Below are 22,784 nucleotides of genomic sequence, written 5' to 3'. Positions count from 1 at the left end.
AAGATGATTGCCCCGATCCATCATATTCTTCTTATGTTCTTTAAATATTTGAGTTTCTCCCCTTGGGTTCACTACAATGTCCCAATCGCCGATATATTTTGGAAAGTGGTCTGTCTGTTTGCTGTGCATTCAGACACCTCTTAACGGTTTCTGACATCAAAGAGCAGTTTTTCATCTATGGTTGGATATAATTGGACACCTGTTTGAGTTCAGATGGCGGACCGAATCTTTCAAACTGCAGTTTCTTTGGTTTTTTTGGTTTCTTAGAATTCCCGAAGAAAACTTATTACAAGGCTGCTAGTACAAGTGTATTAGACAAAAATAAGAGGCAGATTTTAAAAAAAGAAAAAAAAGAAACTGTTTATTTGCGGAATGAAACGTTTGTAAAATTACATACAAAGGACAATCACTAAGCTATAGTGTACAATTTCCAATGTTCCACAATGATAATCATAATAAATACACATAACAAAACAAGGTAAAAGCTAAGGTTTTTGTCAGGCAACCTACAAAACGGTTCCTCAAGTTTTATACTTGGCAGCATTTCTTGGCATATTTTAGACCTGTTATTTTTATTTTTATTTTTGTAAGTACTGCAGCAAAACTTTCACATTTCTTTGGAACGTTTAAAAAAAAGGTATCTAACTATGAAAAATTGTCCAAATTAATAGGTATTAGTTAAACCAAGGAGACTCAAATAATAATAATATTAATAATATAAAGACCTAGAAGATCCTATGCTCTTAATCCATTTAAATTTGGCTGCTGTATAAAATGGTAGGCTACTATTTAATGCAGCCTTGAGTCCCTAGGTGCTGGAAGACTACAACCCTCATTATCCACAGCTAATATGGCAAGGATCGTGGATGATGGGAATTGTAGTCCAACCACACCTGTAGCCCCAGGGAAGGCTAATTTAGCACATGATAAATGTGGTAGTCCCTCAGGCACTGAGTAAATTGCCTACCTATAGACTTCACTTATTGTAGAGCTCTGCGAATTTCTGCAGCAGATGATAGAAGTAAAACCATGCTGTAAGTTGAAGACACATGACAATCAAAATGGTTATTCCCTTTAGGTACAATGTAAGTTGCTTAGGCTTCTGGGTCTCTCTGACACACAAAACCGCTGTTGCAGCACACGTATGGTATTCCCAATTCTTCTTAAAGGCTTTAAAGAAGGCCCCCCTGATTCTTATAGGAGTGCTCTTGCAAACTGATTTAAAACCTGAAAAACTGCTATCGCACCTGGCTATTTATGTGCAGGTCTCCAACAACAACAAAATCCCCCAGAAAGCTGCAATTCTCATGGTAGGCTGGGAGATGCCAAAGCAGTCATGCTGGTTTAAGCCTGGTTTTGAAAGCAGTTTACAACATAAATCTGGTGTGAAAATGGGCTGGTGAAATAGGATAATCACACAGTATACTTATAAAAAAAAATCAAAAATCAAGAGACACACTCTATTGCTGGACCCATTCTATCCATACCTGAGTGTATATCACATACAGAATTATAAGTGTTATCTTTTTCTGCTAAAGGATTTGTAGGCATGAAAGCAATTTGCAGGAGCACTCCTATGTCATACAGATGTTACTGCTCTTGAAAAACGCAAGGCTTCTCTGTGCTTCTTGGCGTTACAACATTTGGCAAGAAAGCTACTAATTCCTCTTTTGTACGGTATTTGGGCAGTTCTGCTTCAACAGAGCCTTTTCCCAGGGGACTGGGATACCTCTGCTTCATTTTACAACAGCTGGGCGAAGGGGGAGAGAGACGGAGAAAAAGGCCACCGCCTAAATCGTTTGGTATTAAAGGCTACTGCAGAAAAACAGAAAGAAGTAGTAGTGTTAAATAGGCAAATGGCTTTAATTACAAAAAGACATTTCTAAATTTGAGGGCCAGTAAAAATATATTGTAGAGGAGATCTGTTACAAAAGTGAGGTTAGGAACTGTGAGACAACAGCGCTCACTGTAAACATCATGAGTTCATTCAGATCCCTTTGTAGTTTGGAACGCTGCGTTTTCTTCCTCCTGAGCTCCATAGCCAATAGCACTGCAAGGATTTGCATAGATAGCTTGACCTACTGTTTGATAAAGAAACTGGGGTTTTAGCAGAATTAGCCGTGTTCAAAATTCATTAACCTGCAAGTTTATGCTTTACGTTATCGAGTTAGTACACATCACTGGTCTTGTAGTATGTACAGGCTGTGGGCCCTGTCTTATCAAGGAGGCTCCCCCTGCCACACCTTTCAATTAACAAGGCCAAAGGAATTTCAAAATCCGAGTTGCATCTACTGTTATTCTGGACGTTGGAGGGTCTTAAAACCTATGAACTGGTTTGTTTTCCCCTCTTTAGATAACCAAGAACTGAAAAATCCATCGCTTCCCCCACCTCAAGAAGATGCACTTATTCATATCCAAAATGCAACACTGCAAGCCGAGACTTCCAACGGCTTGCACCAAAGGAAGCACTGAGCCACTTTCTAATACTGTAGGTCAGACTTTGACCACCCCTGATTTAAAGTAATGGCAATTTACGGAGAGTTGTACGTTTCTGTTCCAATACACAAAAATAGCACTCTGGGAACTTTAGGTTGGGGGCAAGGGGAAGACATGACAACACATTAGCTCATAATACATAAAAATAAAGAAATAAGAGTGGCAGAGACATGTGACAGCTCCCTCGTGGGGATGGGGGGGGGAAGCCAATCAAATCTCATTTTAAGGCGAGTCTCAATCTCTAGAGCAGCACCATTAGGGATCGGCAAAAATCGTTTCACTTTTCTTTTGCGATTGACTCTTGCACATTGTTAAGATCTGTTTGAGCACTTTCTGGACGTCCTCATCCATTTGGCCCTAGAAAGAAACAGAGGATAAAAATATATTAGCAGCCTGTTCAAATATATTAGTGGCCTGTGAGCCAGTGTGGTGTAGTGGTTAAGGGCGGTAGTCTCGTAATCTGGGGAACCGGGTTCGCGTCTCCGCTCCTCCACATGCAGCTGCTGGGTGACCTTGGGCTAGTCACACTTCTTTGAAGTCTCTCAGCCCCACTCACCTCACAGAGTGTTTGTTGTGGGGGAGAAGGGGAAGGAGAATGTTAGCCGCTTTCAGACTCCTGAAGGGGAGTGAAAGGCGGGATATCAAATCCAAACTCTTCTTCTTCAAAACATCTGGGTTGGGGGAGCAGGCTGGGAAAGGATGACTTTAAGAGGTGCTCGTGACATGTGACATGTTACAAGACATCCTCCCTCACACCGGAGGGAATGCCTTTAAGAGGTTGCACTGGCTGTAGTGTATGCACACACTACTTATTTGCTTTAGTAATATACAGATATAATCTACTGAGTTCTTTAAGCAGGCGAGGGTAATTCCTGAGGAAGGCTCTCTTACCTGCACAGCATACAGCAGATGTGTCCTGTAAACAGAGACTATCTCCTGGTGTTGCTTCTTTGTTTCCTGTAAACAAAGGTAGAGAGTGAACACGCAGGTACTCTTATCACACACTGCATTGTTAAAGGAGTGGGGGGTTAGTTTTAGGGCAAAGGGGTGCTGGTTGCTGTAATCCAGAACACAGCATTGATTCACAGCTGTTCAAGTGGTGGCAAACTTTTGCGTCCAAACCGGTGGGATAAAATACACTTTGTGTGGTGATAGCTCTATGGTCCCTTCTCTATTGCAAATGGTACAGCTGTTTCCCCTTCTGAAGCTTCCCTTAGGCTTGGTGTTTTAGAATACAAATCCCATAAACAGTAACAAGCAGGGATGTGCTGCTAGGAGTTGTAGTTCAATGCATCTGGAGGGTACCAGGTTTTCAAAGGCTGCCACAGCTATGCTCTGCTCCTACAAAGGGTTCCAAACTTACCTAAGCAATGGTGCTAGAAGTTTCTAAGGGAAAGTGGAAGGTGAAGCAGCTCCATCCATCCCATTCCACTCCTCTGTTGCAAAACATCCCCATCTAAGGGATATCACACTACTACAACATAATACAGGGCTTTGGCCCTGTATACCTGAAGGAGCGTCTGCACCCCTCATTGTTCAGCCCAGACACTGAGGTCCAGCTTCTGGCACCTGCCCTGTGGCACACCCCCCATCAGATGTCAAGGAAATAAACAACTATCTGACTTTTAGAAGACATCAGAAGGCAGCCCAGTTTTTAATGTTTGCTGTTTTACTGTGGTTTTATAATTGTTGGAAGCCGCCCAGAGTGCCTGGGGCAACCCAGTCAGATAGGCAGTGCGCACGCACGCGCACACACACACACACACACACACACACACACACACACGTTTGACCACTCTATATATCTATTTACTATAATTTTCCCCCACTTTCCTCCAAGGAGCTCAAGGTGGAGTACAAGGTCAGCTCTCTTTTTATCTTCATAAGTAGACCGAGCATTTCTGGCCCATCCTCACTAAGCGAACTTCATGGCTGCCTTATCTGAACCTGGGTCTCCCAAGTCTTAGTCCAGCACTCTTAACCACGACACCACATTGCCTCTCTAGAGCAAACTCTACATATGGACCCCATGCACTCCTGGTGTGATTTCCTTGCCTCTAATCCACCAAGTTGGGTATCAAGGCAGGAACCCAGCACAAGAGAAGGAAACTGCAGTAGCAGCAGCAACAGCAACTCAATACTTCTGTTGCAGGTTGTTTCAATTAGATTGGGGGCCAGTGTGGGGCGGAGGCTTAATGTCCTAGATATTGTTCGGTGTTTCTCAAACTGGGGTACCCAGCTGTTGTCGGACTACAACTCCCATCATCCCTGCCCACTGGTCCTGCTAACTAGGGATGGTGGGAATTGTAGTCCAACAACAGCTGGGGACCCAAGCTTGAGAAACACTGTTGTGCGGTGGTTACGAGTGTTGGACTAGGGCTTGTGAGACCATGGTTCAAATCCCCACTCAGCTATGAAGCTCACTGGGGGGACCTTGGGTCAATCACGGCTTCTCAGCCTGACCTACCTCACAGGGATGTTGTGTGGATTAAATGAGGAGTCAGGGCGCAGTGGGGGACCACGTGTGCCACCTTGAGCTCCTTGGAGAAAAGGGTGGGATATAAATGCAATGAACAAAAAGCTTCGAATATTCCCTGAAATGCTGCTTGCTCAGAGAACACATAAAACCTTATGGAATCTGGCACTCGTGCCATGAAAGACCACCACATTCTACTGCAGATATAGTAACCAGGGTCTACTATGCACTCACACTCAATTTACATTGCTATAATGGGCCTACATTCTCAGAAATGCACTCCAAAAATTCTACATGCAAGTTCCTCGCAAGTGATTATTTTTTTGGGGGGTGGGGATACGAGGGTGAAACCTCTACATCACTTTGAACGACTAAACTTCCCCATCTCCTGTCAAACCTTGGCAGGTGCAGAGAGCTACTTAATTGCACAATTACATAATCTATAAACTTACAGTCAGCTGGTTCTGTAGCTGCTTGACTTGTTGTTGCAACAGCTCCAGCTGTTGGCTTTGTCTCTTGGGTGTGCCAGTTGAGTAGGAAAGTTGGGACAGGCTGTTCAGTGCTTCCTTCAATTTACTAACTTCCTTTGTCATGTCCATTATCTGGTACGGGAGGAAAGAACAGGGGACAGCATGCTAAAGGATGGAAGAAAACACAACTTCCCAAAAGCATTTGGCTGAGAGATCTTACTTAATGTCAACCATAGGTTTGTTTGTTGCTTCAACCCTGGTAAGTGATTTCAAACATGCAGTGAAACTGCCAGAAAGCATGTTTAAGGAGACACTGGTGAGACCAACTCATGCTTGGAGTAAGGTAAAGGTAAAGGGACCCCTGACCATTAGGTCTAGTCGTGACTGACTCTGGGGTTGTGGTGCTCATCTCGCTTTATTGGCCGAGGGAGCTGGCGTACAGCTTCCGGGTCATGTGGCCAGCATGACTAAGCCGCTTCTGGCAAACCAGAGCAGCGCACGGAAACGCCGTTTACCTTCCCGCTGGAGTGGTACCTATTTATCTACTTGCACTTTGACGTGCTTTCCAACTGCTAGGTTGGCAGGAGCAGGGACCGAGCAACAGGAGCTCACCCCGTCGCAGGGATTCGAACCGCCGACCTTCTGATCGGCAAGTCCTAGGCTCTGTGGTTTAACCCACAGTGCCACCCGCATCCCTATATGCTTGGAGTAGACCCCTTGAAATCAAGGAAATTAAGCCCACTGACTTCAATGAGTGTACTCCACACTGAATATTTTGCCTTTTACTCAGGTTCATGGGCTTCAGTCTTTTAGCCTCAGTTTGCCTTCTGTGAATAGGGTGCTTTGTGACCAACTACACAGCACCACAGGTATGAGTGGGCATATCTCTGCATGGCAACTGTTTTTGATATATGACGCTTTCTTATTGTTCCAAATGTGCTCACCCCACAAAGACTGAGGATCTACCAACCTTCCTATCTTTATCCTCTTCTAGTTTCGAGGAATTCTCAGAGGCCTTTTTCAGTTCAAGCAGCTCTTCTTGAGCTTGATGGTACTGATGAAGCAGTCTTTTGACTTCCTGTTCCTTGGCTTCCAGGAGAGTCCGGAGGCTCTCTTTCTCCCCTTTCACTTGTGAGATTTCCTTCCTCAAATGAGCAAGATCTGCAGACAGGTTTTCCCTCTCTTTTGTCAAGTCCTTCACTTTGGACAGCATGGAGTTGACTTCTCCCTCTGAAGTAGATCGCAGCTCTTCATACAATGCCCTGGGCACCATAGCTTCGCACACAGCTGCTTCTTCTTCCAAGAGCTCCCTCTGCAGTCGCTGAACCTCGCTTTCCTTGTGCAGAATCTGCATTTTGAGCTCGCCGATTTCTTCTTCCATTTCCTTCAGCGAAGCCCTGAGAGCAGTGACCACCTGGAGATGCTCCGTTATGGAGACAGAGTTCTTCTTCTGTGAATCAACCAGGTTCTGGAGCTGGGTTGCTTCGCTCAACACTTTTGCATACTGGGCCTTCATTTCCAACAGGGCGCCCTCAGCTTGCTCTCTCTGCAAGACGGTGACCTCCATCAGCTTCTCATGTTCCTCCAGAGGGATGCATCCTGAATCGGCATCCTCGGCAACACCTCTTTTCTTGCAATCTTCGAGTTCCGCCTGGGCTTCTTTGTACAGCTGAGAGAGCTTGCTGACCTGCCTGTTCAACTCGGTGATCATTTGGTTCTTTGCATCTCTCACCTCCTCAGCTTCCTCACCATGCCCAGACTCCATCTGGCATCTGAGCTTCTCTTGGAGCTTCCTGATCTCCTCCTGTCCCTCCTTGTACCTCTCAATCAGAAGCGCCTTCTCCTGGTTGATGTTCTCAATAACCAAGCAATAGGAGCTCCTCATCTCCTCGCATTCTTCTGCTGACATTGTGCCGGCCGCATCCCTCTCTCTCTCCGCCAGCTTCTCCTCCAGCTCTCTCACTTTCGCTCGGAGCCTCTCGCCCTCTTCTTGCGCCTTCTGCAGTTCTTTCTTCAGTGCCTCGACTTCCTCGCACGTGGCTCTGAGCTCCTGCAGGTCCGCCTCTTTGCTTTCGGAAGCCACCAGGCCTAGCTTCATCTGCCTCTGGACGTGCAGGACTTCCTTCATCGCTTCTTCATACTTGCTTTGGGTTTCTCTCAGTTTCTGGTTGAGGTCGGAGCCATTTTCGGAAATGTCAGAGCTGTTCAGCAAGCAAAGGGTATCCAGTGTTCCGGACTGAAGCTGCGTCTCCAAATGCCGTCTCTTCGCTTCTGAGCTGTCCAGCCTCTTTTGCACCTCCTTTAAGTTGTCTTGCAGCTGTCTGATTTTCACTTCGTTACTGCTCGCCTCTTCCTGAGCTTGTGCTAAGCTCAGCGAAGAGCAGCTGATCTCCTGAGCCGCTGCTGCCGAGCTCTCACTTAGCCTGTCCGTTGAGTGATCAAACTCCGCACAGGTGGAACGAGAAGAATCCAGTGTTGCATCCAGGTCTTCTGTCTTGAGTGTGCGTGCCTGTAGAGACAGCAGGTGGCAGTATTTAAACAACTACTTTTTTTTTGTAAACTCTTATTGTTTTTTCTCATAATAACTTATCCTTTTTGCAGAGATTCGAGAAATAGAGAGGGCTGCAACAGGAACAAATTAACAGAAGGAACAAAACAAGATTGCATGCATGCACCGATTTCCAGGAGAGCACTTGCATCTTTCAAAGATCGCAGATTTGATTCCAATGTCATATAATGAATTCCAAACCCTCCTCCCTCATCTCTCAAGCAAAGCCCTCTTTGGGTATTCTTTTCTCCATGCAATTAATATGAACACTGTACGGAGAGAAAGCAGGGCTGTCAGGCATGCATTTTATGCTGTGAACTGCCCTGAGATCTACGGATGAAGGGCGGCATACATATTTAATAAATATAAATAATTGGGGCATGTCTACATGGAGGAGATCTGCATGAGCTGGAGCCTTCTGCAAACATGCCCCCAATGTGTTATTGTTCAGTGCCATGGATGCTGCTAATACATACCTGTAATTTTTCCTGCAGTTTCTTATTATGCAAGGTCAAAGATGCAATTTTTGCTTGTAACAGTAAAAGCAAGTCTTGCTGGTCTGTTTCTGAACTTACATCCAATAAACTATCAGCACCTTTAAAAAGCGAAACGGAAGGGGGGGGGGAAGAGGGAATACAATAAAATTTATCATTCTAGGCTTTCAGTAAACACATGGTTAAGCAAATCAGGAAATGGAAGGGAAGGGGGGGGCAAAAAAAGAAAGCAAAGGAATGTGTCTACTTGCTAGTCTCTTTTTTTTGTGAACTAGCCTGCAAATTTTCAAGTTAAGTATTGGACTAGGGATGGAGAACCTTTTCCCATTCTCTTGTGGTATTCTGTTATGGGTTACATGCTGGCTGTGGGTAGGGCTCCCCCTTCTCCCTCCCTGCCCAACGGTTGCTACTGAAAAGGATCTCTTGCAGAGAATGAGCTACAGGCTCACAGCTGTGTCATTCTAGGTATTCTATGGTGAAAATCCCATGGACAATGGAAGTTAGCCTGGTAAATCAGTTTCAGACCAGAACAGCCAATAATACCTCCAGAGATGTGCACCTGATTGTGGAGGCACTTGTCTATGGAAACTTACGACTCTTGTGCCAAAGGACACACTGATTGATTGATTGATTGATCAAACAAACAAACAAACAAACACAAACATCTTTGACACTGAGAAGGTCACCTGTGTCAAGCAACTTATGAATTTTCAAGTAGATGTTATTTATCCACCTGCTTGGGAAAACATTGGGGCATGAAATTGCTGGGTAGGGGTCGGCGGTTGGCACTGGATGGAGTTGCTTGGCTGCTGTTTTGTTTATGCTGGGGATGATCTTAAATGGAGGTTTTTAACGTTGTTAGCTGCCTGGAGCCTTTGGTAAAGGCAAGCATAAATATTTTAAATAAATGGCGTTTCTACCCCCTCCTTCTTCCAAGGAACTCAGGATGTTTGATCCTGACACCAACCCTGTAAGCTTGGTTAGAATATGAGCGTGTGCATGAATGGCTGGGTCCAATGCCCCTAATAGTTAAGCAGGAGTTCCAAGTGGGACCCCCCCCCAGTCCAAAACAAAATGCTACTTTTGTACATACTACACTACACGTAGATTTTTAGAAAGATGGCGGAGCCTCCTACCATGGAAATTTCAAGGCAAGGTGGGTCAAGATGTTGCCAAGCATGCTTGAAAAACAACGGGGCAGTGAATTTTACAATCCTAGCATAACAGACCATGATGCCAAATGGCAACTTTCTATGAGAGAAGGCACCTTTTTTTGGTTGGTAGGTTGTCTGGTGTGGGTGAGTACGGAAGGAGAAAGTGATAGGCCAGCCAAAACATCTGTCTTACACCATACCTGCAGTACTATCGCTCATCCCATCCTTGCCATCAGAGTGAATGGCACTGATATCTTCCTGCTGAAATGCAAAATACATAAACATTTGTTTAAAAAGAGGGCTAACAACATGGCACTCCTCATCAAAAAGCACAAAATACTTGCACATCAAAATCCTGCCACTCTGTGAAGTAACGGCCAATGCATTTTTGTCAGGAACTGTCACTCAACTGAAGCTTTCCCAGCTTTTGGGATAGTTAAAAGGCAGGTGTTTTGATTAAAAGCAAGCAAATACAATTGCCTATCAAATGTGAACTTAATGGGCTGTATTCAACTGAATTCAACTGTGAACCCACCGTTGGCCCTAAGTTAGCCATGTGTATTAGTTTCAATAGGTATCCTGAACCCAAGATGCTCAGGGCATTGAAACTAGCTTGGTAGGTCATGGGCAGCCAGTGCGTATGTTTCAGCAGAGGTATCCCATGCTATTGGCTGTCTGCCTCCATCAACAGTCTAGTGGTGACATTCTGCACCAGCTGGAGTTTCCAGACCAGGCCCAAGGGCAGCCCCACATAGAACGCATTGCAGTAGTGCAGTCTGGAGGTTACCAATGTTTGGACTACAGCGGCCAGGTTAATCCCAATCCAGAAATGGAAGTAAAAGGTACTCTTCATCCCTAGCTGACAAAAGGCATAAACAACTGGTATGTTCTTTGGTTTCAAGAAAACCACTGGCGGCCTAACAACACAGGATGCCAAACGGGTCACTTGGGAGCAACACAATTGTCTTTTCTTAAACAACAGTACTTTTAGGGGAGAGGATTATTCTTTTATTTTTGTCAGGACCATACCATGGGGGGAAAGAGGGACACCCCCCCCCCTGCTGATGTGCTGCAGCCCTAATCTTGACTGCCTCCCCAAAGCTGCTATATTATAATAATGATAAATAATAATAATAAAAATAATTTAAAAAAACAACTTTTATTTGTATCCCACCCTCCCCGGCCAAGACTGGGCTCAGGGCGGCTAACATCAAATATATAACATTGGTGTAAAATCAAACAATAATTAAATTACCTCCTAAAAACAAGTCAGGATCGAATTAAAATCTAATTAGATGGCTTTCCGCAGGATTAGGGTTGGGAACAGTAAATGTTCATCAGGCCCAACTGTTTACGCTGTTCTTATATGGGCCTGTGAGAATGCTGGGAGGCCTCTTTCATACTAGTTCTTATACAAAAAGAGAAGGGGTGTCAGGCTGAGCCCTGACCAAAGGCCTGGCGAAACAACTCCATCTTACAGGCCCTGCGGAAAGATGTCAAAGACATCAAAAAAGCAAGACACAACTCCCAACAATACATTTCACATCGCAACCCCCTGGGTTTTACCTATTTCCAGCTACACTTCCCTTTGGAGAGCTTTAGGTCACAGTTGTGAAGCTTTGCCCTCCTTCCTTGGGGTGATGAAATCTTTTTGTCCCCTTAAGCAACTCACTACAAACACAAAGGGTTTACATTTAGCCAGAAGCAAGAGTTGAAAAATGGAGTATACCTTGGATCCGTGCTCAGCAAATGAAGACTGGCCTTTCCCAGACACTGGGGTTGAAGTTGTTGAATGTGGAGAGGACAGGTCGCTAAGCTGCAAAAGATGAATGCATTTCAGAGACACAAACTGCCTCTTGCTAGCAGAAGTCATGGCTCTCTGTTAATTCATTACAAGCAAGACAACACAGAAGTTGTCTTTAGCCAGCGGCAGCCATGCAGTCAGACAATCGCCCAAGCAACGGCTCAGTTTAATATTAAACTTCTTGTTAAGATGCTACGAGCTCCTCATGTGCAAAGCTGGTTTGCATCCGTCCAGGGGGAATCTTAAAGCTGATTGTTAAAAAGCAAGACTGTCACAGAGTTTAATGCGTGTAGCACCTTTATAAGCCCCACCGCTCTAAACTTAGGATCTGGTCATATTCCCAACGGCCCTCCTGCAAAGCGTAACCAAGATGGGTTTTCATACAACAGACCGTCCTATTTCTATCCTTATGAGAATTCGCCCATGATACATGAGACGCGCATTTTTAAAAAAGGATTTGCACAAAGCAAATTTAACCAGCTCTATTCCCGACAGGACATTCCTCACCCGCCCAGCCCCGTCTAGACATTGCAAATGTGTTCAAGTTGGACTTAAGCTCTTTTACCTGGATAGGACTGACAGGAGGTGGTGGTGGGGCTTTGCGTTTTTTTGGAGTTCCACTTCTTTCAGAACTTAATCTACAGACTTGGTCATGCTGGAAGTGTCACAGGCCAGAAAAGGGAGGTCTGTTAGTTTGGTTAGTAAGGTCTGCGTTAAAAAAAAGTTCTTTTTTTTCTCCTTTGAAGGTACAAGAGATTTTTATTTTTTTAAAGCACATTCATGCCTCAACTCATTCAAAAGTACTTCCTCTATATGCAGGGATATTGCACATGCTCGACCCTGAGCTCACCATGCCCCATTTTGCAACATGCTTCATTACATTAGATGGAGTGAATAAAGCTAACCCTTTCCCATGGAGCAGTGATCTCAAAATGCACTGCTTTTCACAGCCTCAAGCAATTTGTAAACATTTCTCCTAAACGCCTTTCTTTTCCCTCAGGGAGAGAGAGTTTTCCTTTTCCTTTTTGTTTACTTCTATTCCAGGGTCACTCGTGTTCATAAATTTCTCAGAGCAGAGGCAAGGAATCTGTCACCCTCCAAATGTGGGACTACAACTCCCATCAGCCCCAGCAGGCATGGCCCAAAGGTCAGGGATGATGGGAGTCGCTGTCCCTGGTTTAGGGGCCTTTTAGACCTGCCCCCAAAGTAATTTTTTTTGCAACAAGTAAACACCCTGTGAATGTCAAAATAATCTACACACCCACTTTCCTTCTCTGCTTCTTGATTTGCCTGTATGTCACCCAGATAATCACCCAGATCATCTGTAACTGCTGAAATCCATAAAAGGGGGATTTACACTTGGGTCCAACTGGCTGCTCAGATGAACACCCCCTTTCCCCGCCCTTATTATGGAAGCTGTACATGACCACTGAAGCAACTCCGCCATTTTCTTCAAGCTTACTCTTGCCAAGCAATTCCTTAAAACCAGTAAGACTCGGTCAGCTATTTCAGGGCATCAGGAGGCCGCACTGAGCTTGTTTGGATAAAACAGTAAAATATGGTTTGGCATTACATGTGCTGGCTTGGGGTTCGTGGGATTCCCTCTGGCACAGTCATGAAATCAGAAACTTTTACTTCCAATTTCAGTTAGCCACAGTGACTCATTAGAGCCAAACCAGAAGCTACAGTTAATCTTAACTATGGCTTACAGAAGAGTTAGGGCAAGGCTAGAGTTGCTGGACTCCAACTCCCACCAGCCACAGCCAGCATGGCCATAGATCAGGGATGGTGGGAGTTGTAAGCCATCTGGAGAGCTATGGGTTCCTTATCCCTGTTTTGGGGAAATCAGCTAGCCCTGTGCAAATGATGGGCTGAAGTTGACTTGTTTCCCTACACTATAATTAAAGTTAACAACAGATTGTCCTATTTCAGATGTAACCAGTAATTGAGGTTAATTTTTTAAAAATTGGAATCGAAGGCTTTTGAACTGCTCCCCATGGCTGTGTCAGAAGAAGAGAGAGGAATTGCTCATAAGCTCAAGGACTGTTCATGTAATGCAAAACCACAGTTTAACATTATGTCCAAATGAAACCAGTGTGAGCCTGTTTCTTTTGAAAGCGAGTCAGTTTCCCATTAGACCCTAGTCTACCATTGGACCTGCTGCTCTGACGCAAGACTGTGTGTTAATAGCAGCCATAGAGTGGTTGGTGAGCAAATAGCCCATGGTGTTGGGGGGGAAGAGGCTGTAATGCTTCACTGTGCCATTCCCCCCCCCCCGCCCCAAACAAAATTGCTCCATGGTGGAAAACATACAGGTACCATATGCATGTCTGCTTATTTACCCTTCTGGGCAAAGCAACTTTGGATTGGAGGGGGATATTCAGGAAAATGGTGCACAGAAAAGCATTGGAGATTCCCATCACAACATGTCGTAACAGAGCAAGTTTTGCCCTGTCCTTACAAAGGATATTTGGGTTGGAGATGAGAGGAGACAGCCATCTCACCAATACCATACAGATATCAATGAAAGGGAACTATCTATGAGTTTACTAAAACTGCATATGCTTCTGGAATCACTTAACAAACCAAATCACTTCCATTATTACTTTCTAAGCCTTTACTTCTTTTTTCAGAGCTTGAGGCTAATTGTTATTATGGTAATAAAGCATTTCTGATTCTTTTTTCCTTTTTACCTGCTTTGGCTTTGTTGGTGACTTGACATCTGTAGATGAAAAAACAAAACATTGCCTTTTAATCGAAAACCTGATATATCTTCTTTCTGCTTAAGAAATTTCCATTCGGATCCTAAACTCTCAGCTATTTAGGAAGCAGGCCCCTTTCTTCACATGGATTCAGATGCAAATAAGAATACTTGAGATCATGGGCTGGGAACAGAGCATTTACTAAGGACTAATCAGCTGAAGCCAATGCATCTTTGAAGCCTAGCCTTCTTTCCCGCGACAGGTTGAGCTCCCGCTGCTCGGTCCCTGCTCCTGCCAACCGAGCAGTTCGAAAGCACGTCAAAGTGCAAGTAGATAAATAGGTACTGCTCCGGCGGGAAGGTAAACGGCATTTCCGTGCGCTGCTCTGGTTCGCCAGAAGCGGCTTAGTCATGCTGGCCACATGACCCGGAAGCTGTACGCCGGGTCCCTCGGCCAATAAAGCAAGATGAGCGCCGCAGCCCCAGAGTTGTCCATGACTGGACCTAACGGTCAGGGGTCCCTTTACCTTTAATCAGCCGAAGCCAATGCACCTTTGAAGCCTAGCCTTCTTTCTACAATGTAATAATCTTTTTCGTGCACAGAGAGACACGAGGGCACTTTCAACCAAGCACCCACTTTGGACAGACCCAAGATAGCACATTCCTCTGACAGTCCAAAGACCAGGCTGTGTGCCAAGCTCAGTGCTCAAAGCAGCTCTACCAAGGGTGGTAAAACAGAGACTAAGAGAATGGACAGAGTAGCTCAGCTGGTAAAGCATGAGACTCTTAATCTCAGAGTCGTGGGTTTGAGCCCCATGGTGGGCAAAAGATTCCTGCACTGCAGGGGGTTGGACTAAATGACTCTTGTGGTCCCTTCCAACTCTACAATTCTTTGAGTCAGCATCCTGTCTTCTGGCATAGACAGCCCAGAAAGTTTGAGTAAGAACCTCATGCCTCCCCAGGTAACCCCTACAGCAGGGGTGGGGAATATGTTCCTGCCCCCAAACATGTTGATGGACTCCATCTCCCATCATCCTCAGCCAGCATGGCCTATAATCAGGGATCACATAGTCCAATATCATCGGGGGGTGGCACAGGTTCCCCATCCTTATCATAGGGAATCCTACCACGTAATTTAAGAAGTGTAGACATACCAGCATCTTGAACAATTTTCAACTGAAGGAGATTCTGAATCCCTGTATTTTCAGAGACTGCAGCATAATGCAGGGCATTGTGTCCAAGGGCATCCACCAGGTTTATGTCTGCACCTTTTCGGACGAGGACTTCTGCAATGCTGAGGTTTCCTGCTTCGCACACCAGCATCAGAGCCGTCCTAGAGCAAGTTGGCAAACAGAGAATATAAGGAAGAGCCACAGGCATGAGATTAGCAAAGCAATAACACCCCCTGAAGATACTGATGTTATAAATATGAAATTGGGAACTGCTAAATATGTAATAGGATGAAATCCAGATTGGAGGGTGTCGAGGAAGTCTTTTAGCAATGTAAATACACCAGGGAATAAGAAGGGGGGGGGATTCTTTTATTTTGTGTGTTTTTATTGTTGTTAAGGGACACAGATGGCGCTGTGACACAGAGCCTAGGACTTGCCGATCAGAAGGTTGGCGGTTCGAATCCCCGCGACGGGGTGAGCTCCCGTTGCTCGGTCCCTGCTTCTGCCCACCTAGCAGTTCGAAAGCACATCAAAGTGCAAGTAGATAAATAGGTACCGCTCCGGCGGGAAGGTAAACAGCGTTTCCGTGCACTGCTCTGGTTTGCCAGAAGCGGCTTAGTCATGCTGGCCACATGACCCGGAAGCTGTACGCCGGCTCCCTCGGCCAATAAAGCGAGATGAGCGCCGCAACCCCAGAGTCGGCCATGACTGGACCTAATGGTCAGGGGTCCTTTTTATGTTGTGTCAAATGTAATGTTTTTCTTTTGTGTTTTTGTCTATGTGTTATAGGAGAAAACTAATAAATTTTGAGGGAGGAAAAATTATTTCCCCCTCAAAATAACAACAACAACAACACCCCCTGAAGGTTGTGAGTTTGTGGCTCATTTGTTATCCTACAGGAGACGAGTGCCTACAGGTTCAAGCAGCAGAAGAAGATTGGGCAGTCAGCTGAGTCCAGGAAGTGGAAAAAGCTGACAGGCATTCCTCTGATAAGATGACACTTTGCTACTCCTGCAGAAAGTAATGGTCATTGTGTCATCAACAAAATTTGTCCTGACTTGAATTTACAGCATATCTATAACTTGATCTACTGTAAGAGATCACTGCAAGACAGGGGAGGCACCTGAGAGTGAACCAATAAAGCTTTCCCTAAGAGGTTGAGCCATTTATGCATGCTGCAAAGGGCTGGATGAGGTCAAGTCCCATCTAGCCCAGCATCCAGCAAACGGATGCCTAAGAGAAGCCTGTAAACAGGACCTGAGTGCAATGGCACTCTGCCCAGTTTTGGCTCCCAGCAGCTGGTATTCAGAAGCATACTTTCTCCAACAGTAGAGATATGACATAGCCAGCCACTACTGATTGCCTTACTCAAAATGAATTTGTAGGACAGATGTATCTGGCGGACAAGATCCTCTGTTGACCATATAACCACACAGAATTCTGCTTGACCCAAATTTTGCCAGAAGAGCTTTTTTTTTAGCAGCAGCCTGTGTCAACCCAGTCTAGAATTTTGTATCTCATTGTAACCTGCCTCTGGATGGAGAAGAGGCATAATGAGTGCTTGCAAGCAGGGGAAAACATCAAAAAGGATACAGCTTTGACAACTTTATTAGGCTGTGCCTCGAGATGTCAAACGCTGCAAAACAGCTTCTCTGAAAGTCACTGAGAAATCGGGTGACTTTAGAAGAACAAGAAAAACATGTCATCTCTTGCATGGCTTTTTGTTAGCTTTCAAGCTAATAAATATAAGCAAGAAGTTCAGTGACAGCTTAATTGGACCTAAACCACAACGTAAGATATTTAGCAGTGAAGAATCTAAAATCTGATCTCGGATTAGAAGGAGATCCTTAGACCTGATTAACGTTGAAAAAGTTTGTGAGTACTAAGTAAGTTTATTTGTACCTTCCATTTTTGTCTCTGGAATTGATGTCTGCGCCATGCTCCAGAAGGTATTTGGTTACTTCAGTGTGGCCATTTTGTACAGCCAGTAACAAAGGTATATTCCCATCCTAGTTTAAAAAATAAATAAAAAAGAGATTAAACACTATCAGTTATTCAGTAGATTTTAAAAAGACTTCAGAGAATGTAACTCTTATGTGAAAACAGGTGTGCAACCTCCTTTAACAGGTGCTCAAAATCTTGCTGTCTAAGGGACAATAGACAACAGCTAGCCATGCAGCAATGCACATAAAACCCCACTGCATTACCTTTGCTGAGTTCTGAGCTCCCTTTACTCATAGGCTCAACACAGCGCCTATAAGCTCTTTGCTGCTCTCAGGATCAGAGTACAGTGGTACCTCGGTTTACGAACTTAATCTGTTCCGGAAGTCCGTTCTTAAACCCAGCAGCGACCTTTCCCTGCTGCCGGTGCCCTTCCACCGTTCAGATTCCGTTCTTAGACCGAGGTAAAGTTCTCAGTCTAAGTAGAGGTAGAAACCTGTTTACAATTATAAAAGAATATTTAAAAATAAAAGTAGGTAAATAGGGGGAATTTGAAATGCTAAAGAAATTATGTAAGGATGTAAGGAAGTCAATTGGGAGAAGGGGGAGTGTCAAAGACTCGAGAGAGTCAAAATATATGTGATGACAAGTGAAAATGTTAATTGTTTGGTTTTTAAAATGAAATTCAATAAATATTATAATATAAAATATAATATATTATAATATAAAGTTCTCAAACCGGGACACTATTTCCAGTTTTGTGGAGTTTGTAAACCGAATCGTTCTTAAACCAAACTGTTCTTAAACCGAGGTACCACTGTATATGATTCTAAGCACTTAACAAACCAAAACTCTAATGTTGCTGAGTAAGGGATGGCCAGGAACCAAAATACCAAAGAAAAGCTAAGATGAGACTTTGGTAAGTGTTAATCTTTGTGCATAATGGGATGTGTGTGGAGGAAATGGGAGAAGCCAGCTACATATGGCTCCCTCCCCACTGAACTGTTTCCACTCAAGCTGGTCAATATAAGAACAAGTGCCTGAGGTTACTCGCTTTCCTCACAGGAAGACTGTCACATGGAAGACGGAGCAAGCTTGTTTTTCTCCTGCTCCGGAGGGTAGGGCTCAAACCAATGGCTTCAAGCTACAAGGAAGGAGATCCAACGAAACATCGGGAAGAACTTTCTGGCAGTAAGAGTTGTTTGACAGTGGAATGGTCTTCTTCGGGAAGCTGTGGACTCTCCTTCCTTGGAGGTTTTTAAGCAGAGGCTGGCTGGCCATCTGTCATGGTTGCTTTAGCTGAGATTCCTGTATTGCAGGGGTTGAACTAGATTACCTTTGGGGTCCCTTCTAACTCTACGATTCAATGATTCCAAGCCTTTCCTACAGTGTAATAAACATTAGGCATGCACACCTGCCATACTTTGAGTGCTGGTGCAGAATCAGAGAGCAATATGAAAGGCTCGTTCATACCTTATATGGGAGATAAATTTGCTACTTATTCACTGCACGTTTCTGGTTAGCACTGTCATGTCTGAATAGAAAATGATATACGTGGGGACATGTGGAGGGGGTTGCAACCGAGCAAAATGCTCTGGCTCATGTAAATTGCTGATCGGGCCTCCCACTCAGACATCACGCGTGCTAACTGGAAGAAATACAGTGAACGAAGAGGAAACTCATTTGCTGCAGACAAGAGGGAATCTGCCCTACTTAGAAGATTTAAAAACGAGGTTTCAGAAACTGAAGTACACTGCATAGTTTTTAAGGTTTTTGTTTTTTTAACCCACTAAGTTATCCATGAGATAATGATTACATACCACATCTTTGACATTAATTGGACACTTGTGTTCACACAGGAGCTGAGCTACTTGAAGGCAGCCACAAGCAGCTAAAAGAAGAAGAAAATGAGAGTTGCAAAATTAGAGCAAGAGCCAACACAATAAGGAGTCCCATAGCACCTTAAATACTCTATTGTGGCATAAGCTATCACGGACTATGCTGTAATAAGTTGTTTTAGCTCTTCAAGTAACTGTGAGATTAGTTGTTCAAAACTCCTGCAGGGTCCATACCACTGGAGAGATTTTTCCAGCCTTGCTGAAATCACGCGAAACCACATTTCTGCCACCCCTATATAACCAGCGGCCCTCCAGCTTAAGTTTGACTGCAGCTGCTTTAGACTACAACATCCAGCAGCTCTGCCAATGGTCAGGGAAGATGGGGGTTGTAGTCCTGCAACATCTGCAGGGCACCAGCTTGGAGAAGGCTGATATAGTTCTTCATCCTGTCTCCAACAATGACCAACTAGAATTTCCTGAAAAGCAGTGTATGAGAGGGAGAAAGAAAGAAAGAAAGAAAGAACCAACCATCTACTCTTAATTCTTATGCACTTTAAGTAAGACTGCCCTTGAAGAAGGTCTGACTAGTGAGAATGCAGCTGCAAGAGTATTTCTAGCTGATGTCATACAAGACCAGCTTTGCATCTGTACTGGCTACCTATGTATTAACTGGGCTCAATTCAAAGTATTAAGATTAACCTAAAAAGATCTGAAGGGTTTGGGGCTTAGATACTGGGCAAGATTTAGCAAAGTTGCTGCATGTGTAGAATGAGGTCTGCTTGTGCAATGGGGTGTTTCCTCCTCTCCCCCCACTGCACTTCCTAAATCTGCTTGGGGGAAGGGGAACAAGTAGGGTGAGTACAGGGTGGGGAGAAGTCCCATTGCATGAGTGGGGCAGGGGAGGCTGCTTACAATCTCACTGATGACCATAGCTCATCACAGAGAGGCCTGGAGCTCATTGCACAGGGACCCTAGTTGTGGAACTCCCATTGTGAAGTCATGGATTGCGTAGGGCGGACCTAACAAGGTCAAGGTGGGGTATGGGAATATGAAAGAGAGAGGGAAGTAGAAATATTACCTGCATAGTGTAAAGCTGTCTTCCCAGAGCTATCAGTGCTCTCTGGTGGACATTTAGACTGTAGGATGGCAAAAATGAGTCTTTTAGAAAGCCATGGAGCAAAAAGCATTTTGAAGTTCATTGCTATTTGGGGGGGAAATACTTTTGTGGAATACGAAGAAAATTTAGAGAGCTACCTAGAGCCTTCTTTAAAGACTGGAGAAAAAGTAAAATGAAGGTTCATGGACCCAGGTTTCATTTGGGGTTGTATCCAACAACGATGTCCTGCTCACACAAACGTTTCTTCTTCCCTGCCTCCTCCTCCTCCCGCATATGATTGTGAGAGCTGGGGAATACCCAGAACTGATTTGTGGGTTTTGGAGGAGGAGGAGGAAAGTCTTTGCACGATCACAACAACTGTCTTGGAGACACCCCTTGGTGGGTGATCAAGGCCTCATGATAGCCAAGGTCTAGGGCAGTTTGTCCTTGACTGGTTAAAACCAAAGTACATGCAAAGAAAAACAACAAAGGGATATGAGCAATTATATGAAAGGTATTCCACCTGATTTTGCAATGAAATCAAATGGCCTTCCTTAAACATAATGGTTTGTTAAATTAATCCATATGGATCCCTAAAACAGGTAAGGGAAAAAGTCATTGGAACTATTCCTACAGGTAGATTACTAGAGGAATTTTGAGTAGACACACAGATACACCACTCAATTATTCATTTAACAGGCGCTACCAAATCCAGCCGTGGACAAATTGGACAAGAAGTATTTTTAGTTGGCAGATTTTAGCACCTCCCACAACAAACATGGGTTTTATTTGGGCAACTGCAGCTCTTACATTTGCCAAAGCAATTCTCTCGGATGTTACAGATTAAGTGTATATCATATTTGACCACTAATGACCCTATCATTACAGCAAGAACCATACTCCAGAACTGGTGTCACAACACCACATCACTAGCTTTCATTATGTTGAAGTGCAGGGGAAAGTGGCTGGAAGGAACATGGCTTGGTGGCAAGAACATCCACCTTGCGTGCAGAAGATCCCAGGTTCAATCCCAGGCATCTTCCAGGTAGGACTGGGAATTTTCCTTTCCCAAAACCCTGGATAGCTGTTGCCAGTCCATATAGACAATTCTGAACTAGATGGGCAAAAGTTCTCAGTATACGCCTGTTTATTTGGGCAACACAGGTTAAGAATCCTCTCATACTCCTGGGCACAAAGAAGTCCTTAAATATCAACTGTTCTGTACTCTTATGTGCTATTAAGGTGATTGCTTTAAAAGAGAACTTGGAAGCATGCTAGTGTTTATCAGAACTTCAGAAGTGGCAGTGAAGAGAAACAGAAAATATACTTCACCTGAAGGAGCCTCTTGACACAATCAGGGTGGTTGTTCTTGGCCGCAAGGTGCAATGCACTGTGCCCTGCACAAATGGGAAATGATTTCAAATACTCCAAGAATTGTGAAGCATGCTATTATACATGAAGTGATCCTCTGGACTTGGAACACCATGAAACAGGTTCACTGCGAGAGGATGTCCCTCTCCAGACTTGAAGAACCTGCTTTGTTCCCTGTTAAACGTATTGATGCAATACAGAGTGGTCCACAATGGGTATATACTGGTACTCCCCCCCACCCCAAGTTAAGTGCAAATCCAGGTAAAGTTGCGGCAAATATACTTGCCAAAATAATTTTGTATTTGGCTTAAGTCAAGGATGGAGAACTGGATCCAGCCAGTGGAGTGGATTCTTACCTCTCCACCCCACCCCACGCAGGCAACTGACAGTCAAGTCCTTGTCAGTCACCTGACACTGCGGGTCTTGTTCCTGCAAACGTTTCCAAGCACAATTCAAAGTCTTGGTGCTGACCTTTAAAGCCCTGAATGGCCTTTGGCCCTGTATACCTGAAGGAGCGCCTGTACCTGCAAATCCCCTTTAGGTGCAGCTATGTCTTTGCCCACCACACCACCTGACATCACATATGGCCCATTTCCCAACCATTGGCTTAAGTCCTTGCCTGTAAACTCTATACATATTGACATTAAGATGCTCTTCAGGGGTTCCATAGCTGCCTGGATCAAAAAGCCAGTTAGGCTTAGTCTACAGATGCGGACGAAATGCTACACTGGGTTTTCAATACATGTGGAGTATTGAACAAACTAAAAGTGCCCGATTTCACAAGGTGTGCGCTGCACAACTGTGAATCCAGCACAAAAAAACAGAGAAGGGGGGGACACAATACAGAAGCAGGTGGCTCTCTTTGCAGGAACTATCATTTCAGACGCAGCGTCCAACATTTCAAATTAAACTGAAGAGGTTGGAGAGACCACAAGGGTTGGGGACACTGCAGACAGCCCTGGGCAAGATGATTCAGGATAAGACATCTGCACATGCCCATTTGTAAGCAGAGCATGAAATAAAGCCTATTTACATGTGTCATGAAAGCTCAAAAACAGCAACAAAAACAAAGGGGAGCAAAGGGGTGGGGACCCCCCCCCGAATTTGAGTACCTGTCCCATCTTGTGCTGTTACATCCACACCGTGAGTCATCATAATCCTGAGGCATTCTGCCTGCCCTTTGGAGGCAGCCAGGTGGAAGCTGAAAGAGAGAGAGAAAGAGA

At 44.5% G+C, this 22,784-nt stretch overlaps 1 protein-coding gene across 3 annotated transcripts in view; it reads right to left on the bottom strand.

Moving 5' to 3' along the window:
- Positions 1-333: 333 nt before the first annotated feature.
- RAI14 (retinoic acid induced 14) overlaps positions 334-22,784 on the bottom strand; it is a 100,526-nt gene continuing 78,075 nt past the window's right edge. For 2 of the 3 annotated variants that reach the window (XM_053408914.1, XM_053408913.1), the window contains exons 4-18: positions 22,674-22,762; positions 21,523-21,587; positions 20,173-20,230; positions 19,077-19,147; positions 17,218-17,324; positions 15,298-15,476; positions 14,136-14,164; positions 12,008-12,097; positions 11,368-11,454; positions 9,839-9,899; positions 8,467-8,585; positions 6,413-7,951; positions 5,425-5,574; positions 3,388-3,453; positions 334-2,853 (exon numbers count right to left, since the gene is read on the bottom strand). In XM_053408914.1, coding sequence (XP_053264889.1) covers positions 2,752-2,853; positions 3,388-3,453; positions 5,425-5,574; positions 6,413-7,951; positions 8,467-8,585; positions 9,839-9,899; positions 11,368-11,454; positions 12,008-12,097; positions 14,136-14,164; positions 15,298-15,476; positions 17,218-17,324; positions 19,077-19,147; positions 20,173-20,230; positions 21,523-21,587; positions 22,674-22,762 — 2,812 coding nt within the window. In that variant the 3' untranslated portion in view covers positions 334-2,751. The remainder of the gene's footprint in view (positions 2,854-3,387; positions 3,454-5,424; positions 5,575-6,412; positions 7,952-8,466; positions 8,586-9,838; positions 9,900-11,367; positions 11,455-12,007; positions 12,098-14,135; positions 14,165-15,297; positions 15,477-17,217; positions 17,325-19,076; positions 19,148-20,172; positions 20,231-21,522; positions 21,588-22,673; positions 22,763-22,784) is intronic. The other variant, XM_053408916.1, reaches the window with a different exon arrangement.

Source organism: Podarcis raffonei, chromosome 11, assembly GCF_027172205.1.
Source record: "Podarcis raffonei isolate rPodRaf1 chromosome 11, rPodRaf1.pri, whole genome shotgun sequence".
Taxonomy (NCBI): Eukaryota; Metazoa; Chordata; class Lepidosauria; order Squamata; family Lacertidae; genus Podarcis; species Podarcis raffonei.
The sequence above is the reverse complement of the archived record's forward strand: the minus strand, read 5'-3'. Positions and strand labels throughout refer to the sequence as shown.